The sequence below is a fragment of the Pygocentrus nattereri genome, chromosome 6 (assembly GCF_015220715.1).
Source record: "Pygocentrus nattereri isolate fPygNat1 chromosome 6, fPygNat1.pri, whole genome shotgun sequence".
NCBI classification, from domain to species: Eukaryota; Metazoa; Chordata; class Actinopteri; order Characiformes; family Serrasalmidae; genus Pygocentrus; species Pygocentrus nattereri.
In genome coordinates, this window is record NC_051216.1 from 2,264,781 (window position 1) to 2,289,054 (window position 24,274).

A 24,274-nucleotide genomic window follows, 5' to 3' on the forward strand; every position below is an offset into this window, starting at 1 on the left:
TACAAATAAGGCAGACATCAATCATCTAACCTTGAATTGCTTTATTTTTGTAGAATTCAAAAGATGCTGCGCCAGATGGAAACACTCCAAATGCTACGGTGTGTAATATTTACTCTCTACTCTTTCACGGTGTAATTATGCTGAGAGAACTCTAGAATCTCATGCTGGACAAATCACCTAGGGTCACCACTAGGGATGCAATAATACAGTGAGCCCATGGTTTGTCATATATCACTGTTTTTGGGCAACAAAATCAGCATGGTTTTGGAATCTTTATGTTTTGGAAAATGTCCCAATTTAAACAAATGATTTCTTACCTATAGAACCTCCATTCAACCCGTACGTGCCTTACCTTCTCTGTTTACGTAATTAAAAACAAACAGAGTCCAAAAACCCTCCATGAAAAATTGACACAGACAATTGTGTACCGTTCCCAGGAGAGGGTCACCTGGACCTACCCTAGAGCCAGGCTGGGGGTAGCTTCCCTCGGCAAGCGCCTGGTGGCTGGGCAGCCCACATAACCAGGCCAGGCTCAGCCCGAAGAGGCAATGTGGGGAGACCATGTTGGCCCACCACCCACAAGGTCCAGCATGGGCGAGCAGTGCAGTGTCATATAGGCAGTGGGATATTGCAGGGAGGCCCTTGATGAGGAAAACTCCTACTATTTTGTGTCCTTATGCACCAATCAACAGGTCAGACTATTCGGCCTTCTTGGAGCAAGTGGGGGGGTCTGGAAAGGGTCCTAATGACAGACTCCATAGTCTTACTGGGAAACTTCAATGCTTAAGTTGGCAATGACTGGGAGACCTGGAGAGGCGTGATTAGGAAGAATGGCCTGGCCGATCTAAACTCGAATGGTCAATTGTTATTGGGCCTCTGTGACAGGCATGGATTGTCCATAACGAACTCCAAGTTTGATCACAAGGATGTTCAGAAGTGTACATGATATCAGAGCTCCTTGGCCCAAAGGTCAATGATTGACTTTGTTGTCGTTTCCTCTGACTTGGGACCATATGTACTGGGCACTCAGGTGAAGAGAGGTGCTGAGCTGTCAACTAATCCCCATCTGGTGGTGAGATGGATCAGATGGCAGGGAAGACTGATGGTCAGACCCGGTAGGCCCAAGTGAATAATAAGGGTGTGCTGGGAATGACGGTCGGAGGCCCCTGTTTTGAATAATTTCAACTCCCACCTCCGGGAGATCTTTTCTCATGGACATGGAGTCTGTATGGACCCTGTTCAAAACCTCCATTGTGGAAACTGCTGGGTGAAGCTCTGGCCAAAAGCTTGAGGATGCCTGTCAGGGCAGTAACCCAAGAACTTCTTGATAGACACCAGTGGTGAGGAAGGCAGTCAACCTGAAGAAAGAGGCCTTTAGGGACTGGATGGCCTGAAGGACTCCCGCCTCAACAGGTTCCGACAGGCAAAAAAGGTGGAAGCCGCAATGGTGGCAGACGCAAAGTCCAGGGCATGGGAGAAGTTTGGTGAAGCCATCGAAAAAGTCCTTTGTTCAGCATCAAGGAGGATCTGGACAACTGTCCGGTGACTCAGGAGCAGTTGGGGTGACCGCGCCCAAGCTGTATTTGGCAAGGGTGGAGAAACTTTGACTTCAAATGAGAATATTGTCGGTTGGCGGGAGGAGCACTTTGAGGAACTCCTTAATTCAGCAAGATTCATCCAGAGATGCTTAAGGCTCTGGATATTCTGGGGGTGTCATTGCTAACACGCCTCTACAATATTGCATGGACCTCGGTAACAGCACCATTGGACTGGCACACTGGGGTGGCCCTCCATATTTTTAAAAAGGGGGACTAAATAGTGTGTGCCAAATATTGGGGGATCACACTGCTCAGCCTCCCTTGGAAAGTCTATGCCAATGAAAGGACCGGCCGTTTTTGGTCCGTTTATGAAGAGGAACCAGAGAGTGGATCACCTGTCCTGTTTGGGTGATAGGGGATGTGGAAAGCCCAGTCTATGCTCAGGTGCTTCGCGAGCATCTGTGTGACTTTGGAGGTGAACGGTGTGCCTTTGTCGGAGTCTATTCCTAAGGGGACACCGTAACGCGGTATGATTTCTTGACATAGTTTTGTCACAACTGTATTTGCATTTTCTTTATTGCATGGGAACGCCTCTGTCCAACGAGAAAATTTATCTATTAAGACCAGTAAATATTTGTAAGGCCCTACAGTCGTCATGTGTGTGAAATCGATTTGCCATTCTTGGAAAGGTGTTTTCGGTTTAGGTAGAACTTGGTGCGGTCCGGCCAGTTTTGGGTTATTCTGTGCACATGTAAGACAACGGTCTAATATGCGATCAACGGCAGAGTTCAAATTGTGAATGCAAAACAATTCGGACATGTCATGCTTTACCCCTCTTCGTTCCCGATGCGAAATACCATGAAAATCGGGAACGAGGAACGGAACACAATGTGCGGGCGTCACGCAGCGGTTTGACGGCTGGATCGTAGCCCGATGACAGCCAATGCTTGATATCAGAGTGCGAGGCAGTGGCCTGAATACAGTCAAGATCAAGACCAGGAAGTAAGTCAACCGTGAGTGCAGCACAGGAGAAGGAAGCCGAGTTCATAAAAGGGCAAGGGGGGCCATGAAGAGCTCCGCGTTTCGCGGCAGAGTCAGCGGTATTGTTACCAACAGAGTCGGGTCGCTACTACGCTGGTGAGCGCGAACTTTACCAACGGCCAGTCGGGAGGGCAGGAAGCTAGCCCTGATCAGGTCCTCGATAAGCAACGCATGGGAAATGGGTTTGTTATCAGTAGTAACGAAACCGCGTTGATGCCAGATTCCCCCAAAATCATGAACTACGGCGAAAGCGTAACGGCTGTCCATGTATATAGTGACATCTTGGTCTTGAGCCATCCGATGATGGCTTGGAACATGATCCATCAACATAAAATGCAAGGCCAGAAGGCAACGGGGTGGAAGACACGTCAGGGCGAATAGAAGTTTCACCGGCCAGACGGGTCTCGCAGTCCTGCACATCTAGAGTGGGACTGGAGGCATCGTGTGGTAACAGAAGTAAACGCATTAAAGCAGAAGAGACAGTATCTAGTGAGGAGTGCGGACGCACAGTGAGGTTTTTGGTGTTCAACAAAACGTTCTCATAGCCTGCACGCCGCTGAGGAGACAACTGCTGTGTAGAACAGTTATTTAGGAGCTGACAGACCTGATGAGAGGTGTGTAAGGTCAAGTCATGACCTAGAACGATTTTTTCAGCATCCTGTACCATTAGTGCGCACGCTGCGACCGCTCGGAGACAGGACGGAAGGCCTCGGGCCGTAACGTCCAATGTTTTAGAATAATATGCGCAAGGGCGCAAACCTCCCCCGTGGGGCTGAGCCAGAACCGCAGCAGCAGTGCCCCCCGACTCCGACACCCACAGGTGAAATGGCAGAGCGTAGTTGGGCAGGCCCAAGGCTGGTGCAGACTGCAGTGAGGACAGTAGAGCAGAATATGCACAGTTCATGGCTGTAGTCCATGTGAGGCGATGAGTCATGGCCTGTTCGTGAGTGAAGGAGGCCTGCAGTGTTTTGTCATGCGTGGAGCAGTCAGGAATCCACTGTCTGCAGTAATTGATGAGGCCGAGGAAAGACATCATAGCCTGCTTGGTGGCGGGCTTGGGAAGCTGCGTGATGCATGACACTCGGTCAGCGGAGAGGAGGCGTTGACCTTGAGATAGTTCATGACCCAGATATTGGACCCGGGGTAGGCAGAACTGCAGTTTCTTTAGTGAAACCTTGAAGCCCAGGGTAGCCAAGCGCATGAGGACCAGTTTAGATGCCTCAGTGCACGTGGAGCTGTCAGGGGCCGAAATCAGAAGGTCATCTGCATACTGCAGGAGCACAGCACCCCCGGGGAGGGAAAGGTCAGAAATGAGGTCTCGGAGCGACGCGGCGAACGCCGCAGGAACCTTGCGGCAAACGAGACCACGCGTATTGGCGTTGGCGATGAGTGAAAGCGAAAATCGGCTGGGTGTCGGGTTCAACAGGAATGCTGAAAAAAGCAGAACTAACGTCTAAAACAGTAAAAAATGCGCGTTGACACGGAATGGAGGTCAATATCGAAGAGACATCAGGCACAATTGGGGCGATAGGCACGACGGCGTCATTAAGGCGTCGAAAATCTTGAGTGAATCGCCAAGAACCGTCCGGCTTGGGGACTGAGTTAATTGGTGTGTTATACGCACTTTGACATGGGACGACCACAACTAGAGAAAGAAGTTTCTGTAGAATAGAGTCTATACCACACAGTTTGTGCTCGGGCAAAGGGTATTGTTTACATAAACAGGAGTGGGGCTTTTTAGAGTAGCCTCATATGGTTTACAGTCAACCCTGCCAACATCATCCTTATATGCAGCCCAAACAGTGTGTGGTATGGAACGCAGAGGCTCAGGAACCTCTGGGGCGTGTGAGACAGACAGCAGGGCAGACACGGGTGATTTAAAGCATTTATTGGCGATGTTGAGATCGCGATTGAAATCTCCCGTGGACACGGTCATGCGCGAACCAGAAAAGGACAGGGATAGACCAAGTTTACTCATTAAATCCCACCCCATAAAGTTAAAGGGACAATCTGGCATAAACACGAAAGAATGAGTAAATCGCACTGCGTCGCATACAACCTGAAGTGGGGGCGTATACGGAGATGAGAAGGGCTGTCCTGTAATACCCACAGAGCTAGTGATTCTAGATGATAAAGGCCCCTCATAGCTGGGTCCGAGCGAAGAGAGCGTGGCGCCGGTATCAATGAGAAAATTATAGTCAACACCAGATACACTGAGAGACACAACAGGAAGGTCATGAGCCAGATGGTTGGCATGGTGAAGAGCACATTTTGGTAACAAAAAGTGCAGCTGTCCTGTCATTTATCTGTCTTTTCTTAAACCTAACTTGCCTGGCACTGCTGTGGATTGAAGTCACCAGCAATAACAAAATGATCAAATTCAGTAGAAATAAAAGATAACATATCTGTGAAGTCATCAATAAAATTAGCATTGTACCTTGGAGGTCCGTAGACAGTTACTAATAATATTCCTTGTGCCCCTTTTAAAATCGCACCTAAATATTCAAAAGATGTGAAATCACCAAGTGGTAACTGCTTGCATTGGAAAGTATCATTAAACAACATTGCTACACCTACGCCTTTCTTGCCGGTGCATGAAACATTAGGTTAAAGTTTGGTGGAGCCATCTCAGTTAACACAATATCAGCACTATATGAGTTTAATATCTCTGTTAAAAGCATGAAATCAAGCCTGTGAGTTGTAATTAAATCATTAATTATATAAGACTTATTTGTAAGAGATCTGATATTCAGTAGAGCTAACTTAATAACCTGTGCACTTTGTTTCAAAGATTGTGAGTTACTTCTAACATACTGCAGGTTGGATGTATTCACAGTATCTGACCTAAACTCCTTGTTCTTTCTGCTTCTGATAAGAACTGGAATGGGAGAAATAATTGGGACACAGGGCCCATGCTTGTTTTGAAAACATGTACCGCTGATATCATCACTGTAGCAGCACAGACCCAAAAGAGAGAATGCAGAAAGGCTGAGCGCAGATGGCGTAAAACCAAACTTCACATACATAAAGAGAGTTTCTTCAGTTCATCCCACACCTTTTTCATGTCATACCACGATTTATAGCTTTCATTCATGTAAGATAGGTCTCATCCGGGATCCCCTATGCCCTCATTAATCATGCGATGTGCGGAACCCAAATAGCCCGCATCGAAAGTGCCCTCCCTGGGGTATGCGGGTATTTGCGGATTACTTTCGGTCCAACCAGCTAGGTTGGACAAAAATGGATCGACATAATAGCCCAAATTACATCTACGCATCCATTCAGCCGGTGTCTCTTCCGGCTCTGGTTGGAACGACGTGCCCATTATGGAAAAATACAGTGAGAGCTGTACTGAGAGTTTCCACTATAGGACATTCCGTTTCCCACTAAGCGCTTAGGTTTAAATATACCATACCCTCTATACCCTCACTCTCGTACTCCCGCCCACCGGACAGGGCTGGGTCGGTTCGCTCTGAACACCAAGGTGATCTCGACAACCAGGCAGAGGTCCAAAAAAGATTAATTGGACTTACCTGGGTGAAGAGAACACGTCGGAGGTCACCATTTGAAAGGACTGGCCGTTTTTGGTCCGTTTATGAAGAGGAACCAGAGAGTGGATCACCTGTCCTGTTAGAATCTCCCAGTCTCAGCGAGCATGCCCAGTGCAGGAAGACAGAACCACTCTCGTAATCAATCAAAGAGTTTATTAAGTCTTCTGCACACAGAAAGAAGGGCACTCCTTCTTTTATACAAACACGTCCTGCCCTGTTGCGTACAAGCAAACAGGGTGGACCCAAATAAGTTGTCTAACAGTCATGAAATGCTAAGCTGACAGAAACACACTCACGGACCACCGGAACTGCCCAAGGGAGGGGGGCTTCTGCTCTGTGTACGATAATCTTACCTACAAAAGGGAACAAATGGTTCTGGACGGAATGTCTTCATGATAAGAGAAGCAAGTTGTTTGTGCAAACTGCCAAGGACAGCAGCTATGCTTGCTGCAAAATCTGCTTAGAGCAGAGTTGGAGCAGAGTTAACCCTTTCATTCCCCTCTTTTATGCCTCACCAACTGGTGGGGCATAACATGGCAAGTTACTGTGGTGCGTGAGAGCACACATACATATTGTTGGTGCTGGAGATGAGAGGCTGGTATACGGGCCGCGGGGGTCGCATCGCGGAGGCCAGCGCGTAGACCCTTTCCATGAGGCATCTGAAAAAAAACAAGGGCCCAAACACAACAACAGCAAAGCCATACAGATAATGGGGACAGCCATGGCAAAATAAGGAGTAAGTAGTTAATAGTAAGGAGTTAGTAAGGACATATTTAAGAATGTACTGCAAACATGTAGCAAGATCTGTAGTGTTGCGAGTTTTAGAACAAAAATCCTGTGATAAATGAAGAGAATAATTAATGTGAGGGTAATCATAATGAGTAACATTCAAGCAGTCAGGAGACAGACAGGTGTGTGCTACAGCCTGCAGAGTAGCAGAGAGATCCAGAGGGGCCGTGGCCATGGAGTGCTTGTTCACACTGGAAGGCATCAGGTGACACACGTAGCAGGAGTCATTGGTGTACTGCTTGGCTGTCCAGTTAGCATACTGCCAGAAAACGTTATCCATGGGGGATCCGCCAGCACGTTCCACCAGGCAAAGGATTAATATTAGCTGCAACATACTTCTGTAACACAGGACAAGTTAGAGATAGGAAACAAAAATATTTAGACGTCTATCATGTATATACATCACTGTGGGGCTGACTGACATCTGGAGGCATGAATCCACTGTGGAAAAAGATCGGTTAATACCCCCGTGCGTGTGACAGCGAGTACAGTAGTGGGTTCAGAGAAAGGGGAGTCTGAAAAACCCTTTCTCTCAAATTTCTTGACCAATACCTGATCGCCCGGCTTAAAAGCATGAGTTGGGACCTTGGGAGGGTCTGTGATAGTTTGGTTGACCCTCTCCCAGTATTCATTCAGAACAGTTAACAACCCTGTGGTGTACTCGCTGCGACGCACATCCAAGTCGTCCCATGACAATTTCCTACGGCGACAGACCACCCAGAGTGTCTGTGCGCGCCATCCGTAGTTCGGCTAAAACTACAGGTAAAACCTTCACCCAATTGGTAGTGTTCTGCGTCTGCATGGCTTTTCGTAACTGCCCTTTTATAGTCCGATTAACCCTTTCGACCATACCCGAGGATTGAGGGTGATAGGGGATGTGGAAAGCCCAGTCTATGCTCAGGTGCTTCGCGAGCATCTGTGTGACTTTGGAGGTGAACGGTGTGCCTTTGTCGGAGTCCATTCCTAAGGGGACACCGTAACGCAGTATGATTTCTTGACATAGTTTTGTCACAACTGTATTTGCATTTTCTTTATTGCATGGGAACGCCTCTGTCCAACGAGAAAATTTATCTATTAAGACCAGTAAATATTTGTAAGGCCCTACAGTCGTCATGTGTGTGAAATCGATTTGCCATTCTTGGAAAGGTGTTTTCGGTTTAGGTAGAACTTGGTGCGGTCTGGCCAGTTTTGGGTTATTCTGTGCACATGTAAGACAACGGTCTAATATGCGATCAACGGCAGAGTTCAAATTGTGAATGCAAAACAATTCGGACATGTCATGCTTTACCCCTCTTCGTTCCCGATGCGAAATACCATGAAAATCGGGAACGAGGAACGGAACACAATGTGCGGGCGTCACGCAGCGGTTTGACGGCTGGATCGTAGCCCGATGACAGCCAATGCTTGATATCAGAGTGCGAGGCAGTGGCCTGAATACAGTCAAGATCAAGACCAGGAAGTAAGTCAACCGTGAGTGCAGCACAGGAGAAGGAAGCCGAGTTCATAAAAGGGCAAGGGGGGCCATGAAGAGCTCCGCGTTTCGCGGCAGAGTCGGCGGTATTGTTACCAACAGAGTCGGGTCGCTACTACGCTGGTGAGCGCGAACTTTACCAACGGCCAGTCGGGAGGGCAGGAAGCTAGCCCTGATCAGGTCCTCGATAAGCAACGCATGGGAAATGGGTTTGTTATCAGTAGTAACGAAACCGCGTTGATGCCAGATTCCCCCAAAATCATGAACTACGGCGAAAGCGTAACGGCTGTCCATGTATATAGTGACATCTTGGTCTTGAGCCATCCGATGATGGCTTGGAACATGATCCATCAACATAAAATGCAAGGCCAGAAGGCAACGGGGTGGAAGACACATCAGGGCGAATAGAAGTTTCACCGGCCAGACGGGTCTCGCAGTCCTGCACGTCTAGAGTGGGACTGGAGGCATCGTGTGGTAACAGAAGTAAACGCATTAAAGCAGAAGAGACAGTATCTAGTGAGGAGTGCGGACGCACAGTGAGGTTTTTGGTGTTCAACAAAACGTTCTCATAGCCTGCACGCCGCTGAGGAGACAACTGCTGTGTAGAACAGTTATTTAGGAGCTGACAGACCTGATGAGAGGTGTGTAAGGTCAAGTCATGACCTAGAACGATTTTTTCAGCATCCTGTACCATTAGTGCGCACGCTGCGACCGCTCGGAGACAGGACGGAAGGCCTCGGGCCGTAACGTCCAATGTTTTAGAATAATATGCGCAAGGGCGCAAACCTCCCCCGTGGGGCTGAGCCAGAACCGCAGCAGCAGTGCCCCCCGACTCCGACACCCACAGGTGAAATGGCAGAGCGTAGTTGGGCAGGCCCAAGGCTGGTGCAGACTGCAGTGAGGACAGTAGAGCAGAATATGCACAGTTCATGGCTGTAGTCCATGTGAGGCGATGAGTCATGGCCTGTTCGTGAGTGAAGGAGGCCTGCAGTGTTTTGTCATGCGTGGAGCAGTCAGGAATCCACTGTCTGCAGTAATTGATGAGGCCGAGGAAAGACATCATAGCCTGCTTGGTGGCGGGCTTGGGAAGCTGCGTGATGCATGACACTCGGTCAGCGGAGAGGAGGCGTTGACCTTGAGATAGTTCATGACCCAGATATTGGACCCGGGGTAGGCAGAACTGCAGTTTCTTTAGTGAAACCTTGAAGCCCAGGGTAGCCAAGCGCATGAGGACCAGTTTAGATGCCTCAGTGCACGTGGAGCTGTCAGGGGCCGAAATCAGAAGGTCATCTGCATACTGCAGGAGCACAGCACCCCCGGGGAGGGAAAGGTCAGAAATGAGGTCTCGGAGCGACGCGGCGAACGCCGCAGGAACCTTGCGGCAAACGAGACCACGCGTATTGGCGTTGGCGATGAGTGAAAGCGAAAATCGGCTGGGTGTCGGGTTCAACAGGAATGCTGAAAAAAGCAGAACTAACGTCTAAAACAGTAAAAAATGCGCGTTGACACGGAATGGAGGTCAATATCGAAGAGACATCAGGCACAATTGGGGCGATAGGCACGACGGCGTCATTAAGGCGTCGAAAATCTTGAGTGAATCGCCAAGAACCGTCCGGCTTGGGGACTGAGTTAATTGGTGTGTTATACGCACTTTGACATGGGACGACCACAACTAGAGAAAGAAGTTTCTGTAGAATAGAGTCTATACCACACAGTTTGTGCTCGGGCAAAGGGTATTGTTTACATAAACAGGAGTGGGGCTTTTTAGAGTAGCCTCATATGGTTTACAGTCAACCCTGCCAACATCATCCTTATATGCAGCCCAAACAGTGTGTGGTATGGAACGCAGAGGCTCAGGAACCTCTGGGGCGTGTGAGACAGACAGCAGGGCAGACACGGGTGATTTAAAGCATTTATTGGCGATGTTGAGATCGCGATTGAAATCTCCCGTGGACACGGTCATGCGCGAACCAGAAAAGGACAGGGATAGACCAAGTTTACTCATTAAATCCCACCCCATAAAGTTAAAGGGACAATCTGGCATAAACACGAAAGAATGAGTAAATCGCACTGCGTCGCATACAACCTGAAGTGGGGGCGTATACGGAGATGAGAAGGGCTGTCCTGTAATACCCACAGAGCTAGTGATTCTAGATGATAAAGGCCCCTCATAGCTGGGTCCGAGCGAAGAGAGCGTGGCGCCGGTATCAATGAGAAAATTATAGTCAACACCAGATACACTGAGAGACACAACAGGAAGGTCATGAGCCAGATGGTTGGCATGGTGAAGAGCACATTTTGGTAACAAAAAGTGCAGCTGTCCTGTCATTTATCTGTCTTTTCTTAAACCTAACTTGCCTGGCACTGCTGTGGATTGAAGTCACCAGCAATAACAAAATGATCAAATTCAGTAGAAATAAAAGATAACATATCTGTGAAGTCATCAATAAAATTAGCATTGTACCTTGGAGGTCCGTAGACAGTTACTAATAATATTCCTTGTGCCCCTTTTAAAATCGCACCTAAATATTCAAAAGATGTGAAATCACCAAGTGGTAACTGCTTGCATTGGAAAGTATCATTAAACAACATTGCTACACCTACGCCTTTCTTGCCGGTGCATGAAACATTAGGTTAAAGTTTGGTGGAGCCATCTCAGTTAACACAATATCAGCACTATATGAGTTTAATATCTCTGTTAAAAGCATGAAATCAAGCCTGTGAGTTGTAATTAAATCATTAATTATATAAGACTTATTTGTAAGAGATCTGATATTCAGTAGAGCTAACTTAATAACCTGTGCACTTTGTTTCAAAGATTGTGAGTTACTTCTAACATACTGCAGGTTGGATGTATTCACAGTATCTGACCTAAACTCCTTGTTCTTTCTGCTTCTGATAAGAACTGGAATGGGAGAAATAATTGGGACACAGGGCCCATGCTTGTTTTGAAAACATGTACCGCTGATATCATCACTGTAGCAGCACAGACCCAAAAGAGAGAATGCAGAAAGGCTGAGCGCAGATGGCGTAAAACCAAACTTCACATACATAAAGAGAGTTTCTTCAGTTCATCCCACACCTTTTTCATGTCATACCACGATTTATAGCTTTCATTCATGTAAGATAGGTCTCATCCGGGATCCCCTATGCCCTCATTAATCATGCGATGTGCGGAACCCAAATAGCCCGCATCGAAAGTGCCCTCCCTGGGGTATGCGGGTATTTGCGGATTACTTTCGGTCCAACCAGCTAGGTTGGACAAAAATGGATCGACATAATAGCCCAAATTACATCTACGCATCCATTCAGCCGGTGTCTCTTCCGGCTCTGGTTGGAACGACGTGCCCATTATGGAAAAATACAGTGAGAGCTGTACTGAGAGTTTCCACTATAGGACATTCCGTTTCCCACTAAGCGCTTAGGTTTAAATATACCATACCCTCTATACCCTCACTCTCGTACTCCCGCCCACCGGACAGGGCTGGGTCGGTTCGCTCTGAACACCAAGGTGATCTCGACAACCAGGCAGAGGTCCAAAAAAGATTAATTGGACTTACCTGGGTGAAGAGAACACGTCGGAGGTCACCATTTGAAAGGACTGGCCGTTTTTGGTCCGTTTATGAAGAGGAACCAGAGAGTGGATCACCTGTCCTGTTAGAATCTCCCAGTCTCAGCGAGCATGCCCAGTGCAGGAAGACAGAACCACTCTCGTAATCAATCAAAGAGTTTATTAAGTCTTCTGCACACAGAAAGAAGGGCACTCCTTCTTTTATACAAACACGTCCTGCCCTGTTGCGTACAAGCAAACAGGGTGGACCCAAATAAGTTGTCTAACAGTCATGAAATGCTAAGCTGACAGAAACACACTCACGGACCACCGGAACTGCCCAAGGGAGGGGGGCTTCTGCTCTGTGTACGATAATCTTACCTACAAAAGGGAACAAATGGTTCTGGACGGAATGTCTTCATGATAAGAGAAGCAAGTTGTTTGTGCAAACTGCCAAGGACAGCAGCTATGCTTGCTGCAAAATCTGCTTAGAGCAGAGTTGGAGCAGAGTTAACCCTTTCATTCCCCTCTTTTATGCCTCACCAACTGGTGGGGCATAACATGGCAAGTTACTGTGGTGCGTGAGAGCACACATACATATTGTTGGTGCTGGAGATGAGAGGCTGGTATACGGGCCGCGGGGGTCGCATCGCGGAGGCCAGCGCGTAGACCCTTTCCATGAGGCATCTGAAAAAAAACAAGGGCCCAAACACAACAACAGCAAAGCCATACAGATAATGGGGACAGCCATGGCAAAATAAGGAGTAAGTAGTTAATAGTAAGGAGTTAGTAAGGACATATTTAAGAATGTACTGCAAACATGTAGCAAGATCTGTAGTGTTGCGAGTTTTAGAACAAAAATCCTGTGATAAATGAAGAGAATAATTAATGTGAGGGTAATCATAATGAGTAACATTCAAGCAGTCAGGAGACAGACAGGTGTGTGCTACAGCCTGCAGAGTAGCAGAGAGATCCAGAGGGGCCGTGGCCATGGAGTGCTTGTTCACACTGGAAGGCATCAGGTGACACACGTAGCAGGAGTCATTGGTGTACTGCTTGGCTGTCCAGTTAGCATACTGCCAGAAAACGTTATCCATGGGGGATCCGCCAGCACGTTCCACCAGGCAAAGGATTAATATTAGCTGCAACATACTTCTGTAACACAGGACAAGTTAGAGATAGGAAACAAAAATATTTAGACGTCTATCATGTATATACATCACTGTGGGGCTGACTGACATCTGGAGGCATGAATCCACTGTGGAAAAAGATCGGTTAATACCCCCGTGCGTGTGACAGCGAGTACAGTAGTGGGTTCAGAGAAAGGGGAGTCTGAAAAACCCTTTCTCTCAAATTTCTTGACCAATACCTGATCGCCCGGCTTAAAAGCATGAGTTGGGACCTTGGGAGGGTCTGTGATAGTTTGGTTGACCCTCTCCCAGTATTCATTCAGAACAGTTAACAACCCTGTGGTGTACTCGCTGCGACGCACATCCAAGTCGTCCCATGACAATTTCCTACGGCGACAGACCACCCAGAGTGTCTGTGCGCGCCATCCGTAGTTCGGCTAAAACTACAGGTAAAACCTTCACCCAATTGGTAGTGTTCTGCGTCTGCATGGCTTTTCGTAACTGCCCTTTTATAGTCCGATTAACCCTTTCGACCATACCCGAGGATTGAGGGTGATAGGGGATGTGGAAAGCCCAGTCTATGCTCAGGTGCTTCGCGAGCATCTGTGTGACTTTGGAGGTGAACGGTGTGCCTTTGTCGGAGTCTATTCCTAAGGGGACACCGTAACGCGGTATGATTTCTTGACATAGTTTTGTCACAACTGTATTTGCATTTTCTTTATTGCATGGGAACGCCTCTGTCCAACGAGAAAATTTATCTATTAAGACCAGTAAATATTTGTAAGGCCCTACAGTCGTCATGTGTGTGAAATCGATTTGCCATTCTTGGAAAGGTGTTTTCGGTTTAGGTAGAACTTGGTGCGGTCCGGCCAGTTTTGGGTTATTCTGTGCACATGTAAGACAACGGTCTAATATGCGATCAACGGCAGAGTTCAAATTGTGAATGCAAAACAATTCGGACATGTCATGCTTTACCCCTCTTCGTTCCCGATGCGAAATACCATGAAAATCGGGAACGAGGAACGGAACACAATGTGCGGGCGTCACGCAGCGGTTTGACGGCTGGATCGTAGCCCGATGACAGCCAATGCTTGATATCAGAGTGCGAGGCAGTGGCCTGAATACAGTCAAGATCAAGACCAGGAAGTAAGTCAACCGTGAGTGCAGCACAGGAGAAGGAAGCCGAGTTCATAAAAGGGCAAGGGGGGCCATGAAGAGCTCCGCGTTTCGCGGCAGAGTCAGCGGTATTGTTACCAACAGAGTCGGGTCGCTACTACGCTGGTGAGCGCGAACTTTACCAACGGCCAGTCGGGAGGGCAGGAAGCTAGCCCTGATCAGGTCCTCGATAAGCAACGCATGGGAAATGGGTTTGTTATCAGTAGTAACGAAACCGCGTTGATGCCAGATTCCCCCAAAATCATGAACTACGGCGAAAGCGTAACGGCTGTCCATGTATATAGTGACATCTTGGTCTTGAGCCATCCGATGATGGCTTGGAACATGATCCATCAACATAAAATGCAAGGCCAGAAGGCAACGGGGTGGAAGACACATCAGGGCGAATAGAAGTTTCACCGGCCAGACGGGTCTCGCAGTCCTGCACGTCTAGAGTGGGACTGGAGGCATCGTGTGGTAACAGAAGTAAACGCATTAAAGCAGAAGAGACAGTATCTAGTGAGGAGTGCGGACGCACAGTGAGGTTTTTGGTGTTCAACAAAACGTTCTCATAGCCTGCACGCCGCTGAGGAGACAACTGCTGTGTAGAACAGTTATTTAGGAGCTGACAGACCTGATGAGAGGTGTGTAAGGTCAAGTCATGACCTAGAACGATTTTTTCAGCATCCTGTACCATTAGTGCGCACGCTGCGACCGCTCGGAGACAGGACGGAAGGCCTCGGGCCGTAACGTCCAATGTTTTAGAATAATATGCGCAAGGGCGCAAACCTCCCCCATGGGGCTGAGCCAGAACCGCAGCAGCAGTGCCCCCCGACTCCGACACCCACAGGTGAAATGGCAGAGCGTAGTTGGGCAGGCCCAAGGCTGGTGCAGACTGCAGTGAGGACAGTAGAGCAGAATATGCACAGTTCATGGCTGTAGTCCATGTGAGGCGATGAGTCATGGCCTGTTCGTGAGTGAAGGAGGCCTGCAGTGTTTTGTCATGCGTGGAGCAGTCAGGAATCCACTGTCTGCAGTAATTGATGAGGCCGAGGAAAGACATCATAGCCTGCTTGGTGGCGGGCTTGGGAAGCTGCGTGATGCATGACACTCGGTCAGCGGAGAGGAGGCGTTGACCTTGAGATAGTTCATGACCCAGATATTGGACCCGGGGTAGGCAGAACTGCAGTTTCTTTAGTGAAACCTTGAAGCCCAGGGTAGCCAAGCGCATGAGGACCAGTTTAGATGCCTCAGTGCACGTGGAGCTGTCAGGGGCCGAAATCAGAAGGTCATCTGCATACTGCAGGAGCACAGCACCCCCGGGGAGGGAAAGGTCAGAAATGAGGTCTCGGAGCGACGCGGCGAACGCCGCAGGAACCTTGCGGCAAACGAGACCACGCGTATTGGCGTTGGCGATGAGTGAAAGCGAAAATCGGCTGGGTGTCGGGTTCAACAGGAATGCTGAAAAAAGCAGAACTAACGTCTAAAACAGTAAAAAATGCGCGTTGACACGGAATGGAGGTCAATATCGAAGAGACATCAGGCACAATTGGGGCGATAGGCACGACGGCGTCATTAAGGCGTCGAAAATCTTGAGTGAATCGCCAAGAACCGTCCGGCTTGGGGACTGAGTTAATTGGTGTGTTATACGCACTTTGACATGGGACGACCACAACTAGAGAAAGAAGTTTCTGTAGAATAGAGTCTATACCACACAGTTTGTGCTCGGGCAAAGGGTATTGTTTACATAAACAGGAGTGGGGCTTTTTAGAGTAGCCTCATATGGTTTACAGTCAACCCTGCCAACATCATCCTTATATGCAGCCCAAACAGTGTGTGGTATGGAACGCAGAGGCTCAGGAACCTCTGGGGCGTGTGAGACAGACAGCAGGGCAGACACGGGTGATTTAAAGCATTTATTGGCGATGTTGAGATCGCGATTGAAATCTCCCGTGGACACGGTCATGCGCGAACCAGAAAAGGACAGGGGTAGACCAAGTTTACTCATTAAATCCCACCCCATAAAGTTAAAGGGACAATCTGGCATAAACACGAAAGAATGAGTAAATCGCACTGCGTCGCATACAACCTGAAGTGGGGGCGTATACGGAGATGAGAAGGGCTGTCCTGTAATACCCACAGAGCTAGTGATTCTAGATGATAAAGGCCCCTCATAGCTGGGTCCGAGCGAAGAGAGCGTGGCGCCGGTATCAATGAGAAAATTATAGTCAACACCAGATACACTGAGAGACACAACAGGAAGGTCATGAGCCAGATGGTTGGCATGGTGAAGAGCACATTTTGGTAACAAAAAGTGCAGCTGTCCTGTCATTTATCTGTCTTTTCTTAAACCTAACTTGCCTGGCACTGCTGTGGATTGAAGTCACCAGCAATAACAAAATGATCAAATTCAGTAGAAATAAAAGATAACATATCTGTGAAGTCATCAATAAAATTAGCATTGTACCTTGGAGGTCCGTAGACAGTTACTAATAATATTCCTTGTGCCCCTTTTAAAATCGCACCTAAATATTCAAAAGATGTGAAATCACCAAGTGGTAACTGCTTGCATTGGAAAGTATCATTAAACAACATTGCTACACCTACGCCTTTCTTGCCGGTGCATGAAACATTAGGTTAAAGTTTGGTGGAGCCATCTCAGTTAACACAATATCAGCACTATATGAGTTTAATATCTCTGTTAAAAGCATGAAATCAAGCCTGTGAGTTGTAATTAAATCATTAATTATATAAGACTTATTTGTAAGAGATCTGATATTCAGTAGAGCTAACTTAATAACCTGTGCACTTTGTTTCAAAGATTGTGAGTTACTTCTAACATACTGCAGGTTGGATGTATTCACAGTATCTGACCTAAACTCCTTGTTCTTTCTGCTTCTGATAAGAACTGGAATGGGAGAAATAATTGGGACACAGGGCCCATGCTTGTTTTGAAAACATGTACCGCTGATATCATCACTGTAGCAGCACAGACCCAAAAGAGAGAATGCAGAAAGGCTGAGCGCAGATGGCGTAAAACCAAACTTCACATACATAAAGAGAGTTTCTTCAGTTCATCCCACACCTTTTTCATGTCATACCACGATTTATAGCTTTCATTCATGTAAGATAGGTCTCATCCGGGATCCCCTATGCCCTCATTAATCATGCGATGTGCGGAACCCAAATAGCCCGCATCGAAAGTGCCCTCCCTGGGGTATGCGGGTATTTGCGGATTACTTTCGGTCCAACCAGCTAGGTTGGACAAAAATGGATCGACATAATAGCCCAAATTACATCTACGCATCCATGCAGCCGGTGTCTCTTCTGGCTCTGGTTGGAACGACGTGCCCATTATGGAAAAATACAGTGAGAGCTGTACTGAGAGTTTCCACTATAGGACATTCCGTTTCCCACTAAGCGCTTAGGTTTAAATATACCATACCCTCTATACCCTCACTCTCGTACTCCCGCCCACCGGACAGGGCTGGGTCGGTTCGCTCTGAACACCAAGGTGATCTCGACAACCAGGCAGAGGTCCAAAAAAGATTAATTGGACTTACCTGGGTGAAGAGAACACGTCGGAGGTCACCATTTGAAAGGACTGGCCGTTTTTGGTCCGTTTATGAAGAGGAACCAGAGAGTGGATCACCTGTCCTGTTAGAATCTCCCAGTCTCAGCGAGCATGCCCAGTGCAGGAAGACAGAACCACTCTCGTAATCAATCAAAGAGTTTATTAAGTCTTCTGCACAAAGAAAGAAGGGCACTCCTTCTTTTATACAAACACGTCCTGCCCTGTTGCGTACAAGCAAACAGGGTGGACCCAAATAAGTTGTCTAACAGTCATGAAATGCTAAGCTGACAGAAACACACTCACGGACCACCGGAACTGCCCAAGGGAGGGGGGCTTCTGCTCTGTGTACGATAATCTTACCTACAAAAGGGAACAAATGGTTCTGGACGGAATGTCTTCATGATAAGAGAAGCAAGTTGTTTGTGCAAACTGCCAAGGACAGCAGCTATGCTTGCTGCAAAATCTGCTTAGAGCAGAGTTGGAGCAGAGTTAACCCTTTCATTCCCCTCTTTTATGCCTCACCAACTGGTGGGGCATAACATGGCAAGTTACTGTGGTGCGTGAGAGCACACATACATATTGTTGGTGCTGGAGATGAGAGGCTGGTATACGGGCCGCGGGGGTCGCATCGCGGAGGCCAGCGCGTAGACCCTTTCCATGAGGCATCTGAAAAAAAACAAGGGCCCAAACACAACAACAGCAAAGCCATACAGATAATGGGGACAGCCATGGCAAAATAAGGAGTAAGTAGTTAATAGTAAGGAGTTAGTAAGGACATATTTAAGAATGTACTGCAAACATGTAGCAAGATCTGTAGTGTTGCGAGTTTTAGAACAAAAATCCTGTGATAAATGAAGAGAATAATTAATGTGAGGGTAATCATAATGAGTAACATTCAAGCAGTCAGGAGACAGACAGGTGTGTGCTACAGCCTGCAGAGTAGCAGAGAGATCCAGAGGGGCCGTGGCCATGGAGTGCTTGTTCACACTGGAAGGCATCAGGTGACACACGTAGCAGGAGTCATTGGTGTACTGCTTGGCTGTCCAGTTAGCATACTGCCAGAAAACGTTATCCATGGGGGATCCGCCAGCACGTTCCACCAGGCAAAGGATTAATATTAGCTGCAACATACTTCTGTAACACAGGACAAGTTAGAGATAGGAAACAAAAATATTTAGATGTCTATCATGTATATACATCACTGTGGGGCTGACTGACATCTGGAGGCATGAATCCACTGTGGAAAAAGATCGGTTAATACCCCCGTGCGTGTGACAGCGAGTACAGTAGTGGGTTCAGAGAAAGGGGAGTCTGAAAAACCCTTTCTCTCAAATTTCTTGACCAATACCTGATCGCCCGGCTTAAAAGCATGAGTTGGGACCTTGGGAGGGTCTGTGATAGTTTGGTTGACCCTCTCCCAGTATTCATTCAGAACAGTTAACAACCCTGTGGTGTACTCGCTGCGACGCACATCCAAGTCGTCCCATGACAATTTCCTACGGCGACAGACCACCCAGAGTGTCTGTGCGCGCCATCCGTAGTTCGGCTAAAACTACAGGTAAAACCTTCACCCAATTGGTAGTGTTCTGCGTCTGCATGGCTTTTCGTAACTGCCCTTTTATAGTCCGATTAACCCTTTCGACCATACCCCAGGATTGAGGGTGATAGGGGATGTGGAAAGCCCAGTCTATGCTCAGGTGCTTCGCGAGCATCTGTGTGACTTTGGAGGTGAACGGTGTGCCTTTGTCGGAGTCCATTCCTAAGGGGACACCGTAACGCGGTATGATTTCTTGACATAGTTTTGTCACAACTGTATTTGCATTTTCTTTATTGCATGGGAACGCCTCTGTCCAACGAGAAAATTTATCTATTAAGACCAGTAAATATTTGTAAGGCCCTACAGTCGTCATGTGTGTGAAATCGATTTGCCATTCTTGGAAAGGTGTTTTCGGTTTAGGTAGAACTTGGTGCGGTCCGGCCAGTTTTGGGTTATTCTGTGCACATGTAAGACAACGGTCTAATATGCGATCAACGGCAGAGTTCAAATTGTGAATGCAAAACAATTCGGACATGTCATGCTTTACCCCTCTTCGTTCCCGATGCGAAATACCATGAAAATCGGGAACGAGGAACGGAACACAATGTGCGGGCGTCACGCAGCGGTTTGACGGCTGGATCGTAGCCCGATGACAGCCAATGCTTGATATCAGAGTGCGAGGCAGTGGCCTGAATACAGTCAAGATCAAGACCAGGAAGTAAGTCAACCGTGAGTGCAGCACAGGAGAAGGAAGCCGAGTTCATAAAAGGGCAAGGGGGGCCATGAAGAGCTCCGCGTTTCGCGGCAGAGTCAGCGGTATTGTTACCAACAGAGTCGGGTCGCTACTACGCTGGTGAGCGCGAACTTTACCAACGGCCAGTCGGGAGGGCAGGAAGCTAGCCCTGATCAGGTCCTCGATAAGCAACGCATGGGAAATGGGTTTGTTATCAGTAGTAACGAAACCGCGTTGATGCCAGATTCCCCCAAAATCATGAACTACGGCGAAAGCGTAACGGCTGTCCATGTATATAGTGACATCTTGGTCTTGAGCCATCCGATGATGGCTTGGAACATGATCCATCAACATAAAATGCAAGGCCAGAAGGCAACGGGGTGGAAGACACGTCAGGGCGAATAGAAGTTTCACCGGCCAGACGGGTCTCGCAGTCCTGCACATCTAGAGTGGGACTGGAGGCATCGTGTGGTAACAGAAGTAAACGCATTAAAGCAGAAGAGACAGTATCTAGTGAGGAGTGCGGACGCACAGTGAGGTTTTTGGTGTTCAACAAAACGTTCTCATAGCCTGCACGCCGCTGAGGAGACAACTGCTGTGTAGAACAGTTATTTAGGAGCTGACAGACCTGATGAGAGGTGTGTAAGGTCAAGTCATGACCTAGAACGATTTTTTCAGCATCCTGTACCATTAGTGCGCACGCTGCGACCGCTCGGAGACAGGACGGAAGGCCTCGGGCCGTAACGTCCAATGTTTTAGAATAATATGCGCAAGGGCGCAAACCTCCCCCGTGGGGCTGAGCCAGAACCGCAGCAGCAGTGCCCCCCGACTCCGACACCCACAGGTGAAATGGCAGAGCGTAGTTGGGCAGGCCCAAGGCTGGTGCAGACTGCAGTGAGGACAGTAGAGCAGAATATGCACAGTTCATGGCTGTAGTCCATGTGAGGCGATGAGTCATGGCCTGTTCGTGAGTGAAGGAGGCCTGCAGTGTTTTGTCATGCGTGGAGCAGTCAGGAATCCACTGTCTGCAGTAATTGATGAGGCCGAGGAAAGACATCATAGCCTGCTTGGTGGCGGGCTTGGGAAGCTGCGTGATGCATGACACTCGGTCAGCGGAGAGGAGGCGTTGACCTTGAGATAGTTCATGACCCAGATATTGGACCCGGGGTAGGCAGAACTGCAGTTTCTTTAGTGAAACCTTGAAGCCCAGGGTAGCCAAGCGCATGAGGACCAGTTTAGATGCCTCAGTGCACGTGGAGCTGTCAGGGGCCGAAATCAGAAGGTCATCTACATACTGCAGGAGCACAGCACCCCCGGGGAGGGAAAGGTCAGAAATGAGGTCTCGGAGCGACGCGGCGAACGCCGCAGGAACCTTGCGGCAAACGAGACCACGCGTATTGGCGTTGGCGATGAGTGAAAGCGAAAATCGGCTGGGTGTCGGGTTCAACAGGAATGCTGAAAAAAGCAGAACTAACGTCTAAAACAGTAAAAAATGCGCGTTGACACGGAATGGAGGTCAATATCGAAGAGACATCAGGCACAATTGGGGCGATAGGCACGACGGCGTCATTAAGGCGTCGAAAATCTTGAGTGAATCGCCAAGAACCGTCCGGCTTGGGGACTGAGTTAATTGGTGTGTTATACGCACTTTGACATGGGACGACCACAACTAGAGAAAGAAGTTTCTGTAGAATAGAGTCTATACCACACAGTTTGTGCTCGGGCAAAGGGTATTGTTTACATAAACAGGAGTGGGGCTTTTTAGAGTAGCCTCATATGGTTTACAGTCAACCCTGCCAACATCATCCTTATATGCAGCCCAAACAGTGTGTGGTATGGAACGCAGAGGCTCAGGAACCTCTGGGGCGTGTGAGACAGACAGCAGGGCAGACACGGGTGATTTAAAGCATTTATTGGCGATGTTGAGATCGCGATTGAAATCTCCCGTGGACACGGTCATGCGCGAACCAGAAAAGGACAGGGATAGACCAAGTTTACTCATTAAATCCCACCCCATAAAGTTAAAGGGACAATCTGGCATAAACACGAAAGAATGAGTAAATCGCACTGCGTCGCATACAACCTGAAGTGGGGGCGTATACGGAGATGAGAAGGGCTGTCCTGTAATACCCACAGAGCTAGTGATTCTAGATGATAAAGGCCCCTCATAGCTGGGTCCGAGCGAAGAGAGCGTGGCGCCGGTATCAATGAGAAAATTATAGTCAACACCAGATACACTGAGAGACACAACAGGAAGGTCATGAGCCAGATGGTTGGCATGGTGAAGAGCACATTTTGGTAACAAAAAGTGCAGCTGTCCTGTCATTTATCTGTCTTTTCTTAAACCTAACTTGCCTGGCACTGCTGTGGATTGAAGTCACCAGCAATAACAAAATGATCAAATTCAGTAGAAATAAAAGATAACATATCTGTGAAGTCATCAATAAAATTAGCATTGTACCTTGGAGGTCCGTAGACAGTTACTAATAATATTCCTTGTGCCCCTTTTAAAATCGCACCTAAATATTCAAAAGATGTGAAATCACCAAGTGGTAACTGCTTGCATTGGAAAGTATCATTAAACAACATTGCTACACCTACGCCTTTCTTGCCGGTGCATGAAACATTAGTTAAAGTTTGGTGGAGCCATCTCAGTTAACACAATATCAGCACTATATGAGTTTAATATCTCTGTTAAAAGCATGAAATCAAGCCTGTGAGTTGTAATTAAATCATTAATTATATAAGACTTATTTGTAAGAGATCTGATATTCAGTAGAGCTAACTTAATAACCTGTGCACTTTGTTTCAAAGATTGTGAGTTACTTCTAACATACTGCAGGTTGGATGTATTCACAGTATCTGACCTAAACTCCTTGTTCTTTCTGCTTCTGATAAGAACTGGAATGGGAGAAATAATTGGGACACAGGGCCCATGCTTGTTTTGAAAACATGTACCGCTGATATCATCACTGTAGCAGCACAGACCCAAAAGAGAGAATGCAGAAAGGCTGAGCGCAGATGGCGTAAAACCAAACTTCACATACATAAAGAGAGTTTCTTCAGTTCATCCCACACCTTTTTCATGTCATACCACGATTTATAGCTTTCATTTATGTAAGATAGGTCTCATCCGGGATCCCCTATGCCCTCATTAATCATGCGATGTGCGGAACCCAAATAGCCCGCATCGAAAGTGCCCTCCCTGGGGTATGCGGGTATTTGCGGATTACTTTCGGTCCAACCAGCTAGGTTGGACAAAAATGGATCGACATAATAGCCCAAATTACATCTACGCATCCATTCAGCCGGTGTCTCTTCCGGCTCTGGTTGGAACGACGTGCCCATTATGGAAAAATACAGTGAGAGCTGTACTGAGAGTTTCCACTATAGGACATTCCGTTTCCCACTAAGCGCTTAGGTTTAAATATACCATACCCTCTATACCCTCACTCTCGTACTCCCGCCCACCGGACAGGGCTGGGTCGGTTCGCTCTGAACACCAAGGTGATCTCGACAACCAGGCAGAGGTCCAAAAAAGATTAATTGGACTTACCTGGGTGAAGAGAACACGTCGGAGGTCACCATTTGAAAGGACTGGCCGTTTTTGGTCCGTTTATGAAGAGGAACCAGAGAGTGGATCACCTGTCCTGTTAGAATCTCCCAGTCTCAGCGAGCATGCCCAGTGCAGGAAGACAGAACCACTCTCGTAATCAATCAAAGAGTTTATTAAGTCTTCTGCACACAGAAAGAAGGGCACTCTTTCTTTTATACAAACACGTCCTGCCCTGTTGCGTACAAGCAAACAGGGTGGACCCAAATAAGTTGTCTAACAGTCATGAAATGCTAAGCTGACAGAAACACACTCACGGACCACCGGAACTGCCTAAGGGAGGGGGGCTTCTGCTCTGTGTATGATAATCTTACCTACAAAAGGGAACAAATGGTTCTGGACGGAATGTCTTCATGATAAGAGAAGCAAGTTGTTTGTGCAAACTGCCAAGGACAGCAGCTATGCTTGCTGGAAAGTCTGCTTAGAGCAGAGTTGGAGCAGAGTTAACCCTTTCAGCCAAGGTGCTGGAAAGGAGATTTTGACCTATATTTGAACCTCAGATTGAGGAGGAACAATGCAGATTCCGTCCCGGGCGTGGAACAATGGACCAGCTTTTCACCCTATCACAGATTGTTGAGGGGCCATGGAAGGT

The 24,274-nt window shown here is 47.8% G+C and overlaps 1 protein-coding gene across 1 annotated transcript in view; it reads left to right on the top strand.

The window, feature by feature from the left end:
* Positions 1–24,274, top strand: part of LOC108414332 (uncharacterized protein DDB_G0287625-like) — a 126,685-nt gene that overhangs the window by 95,631 nt on the left and 6,780 nt on the right. Inside the window, exon 34 of the mRNA XM_037538962.1 lies at positions 54–98. Within this exon, the coding sequence (XP_037394859.1) occupies positions 54–98 (45 nt within the window). The remainder of the gene's footprint in view (positions 1–53; positions 99–24,274) is intronic.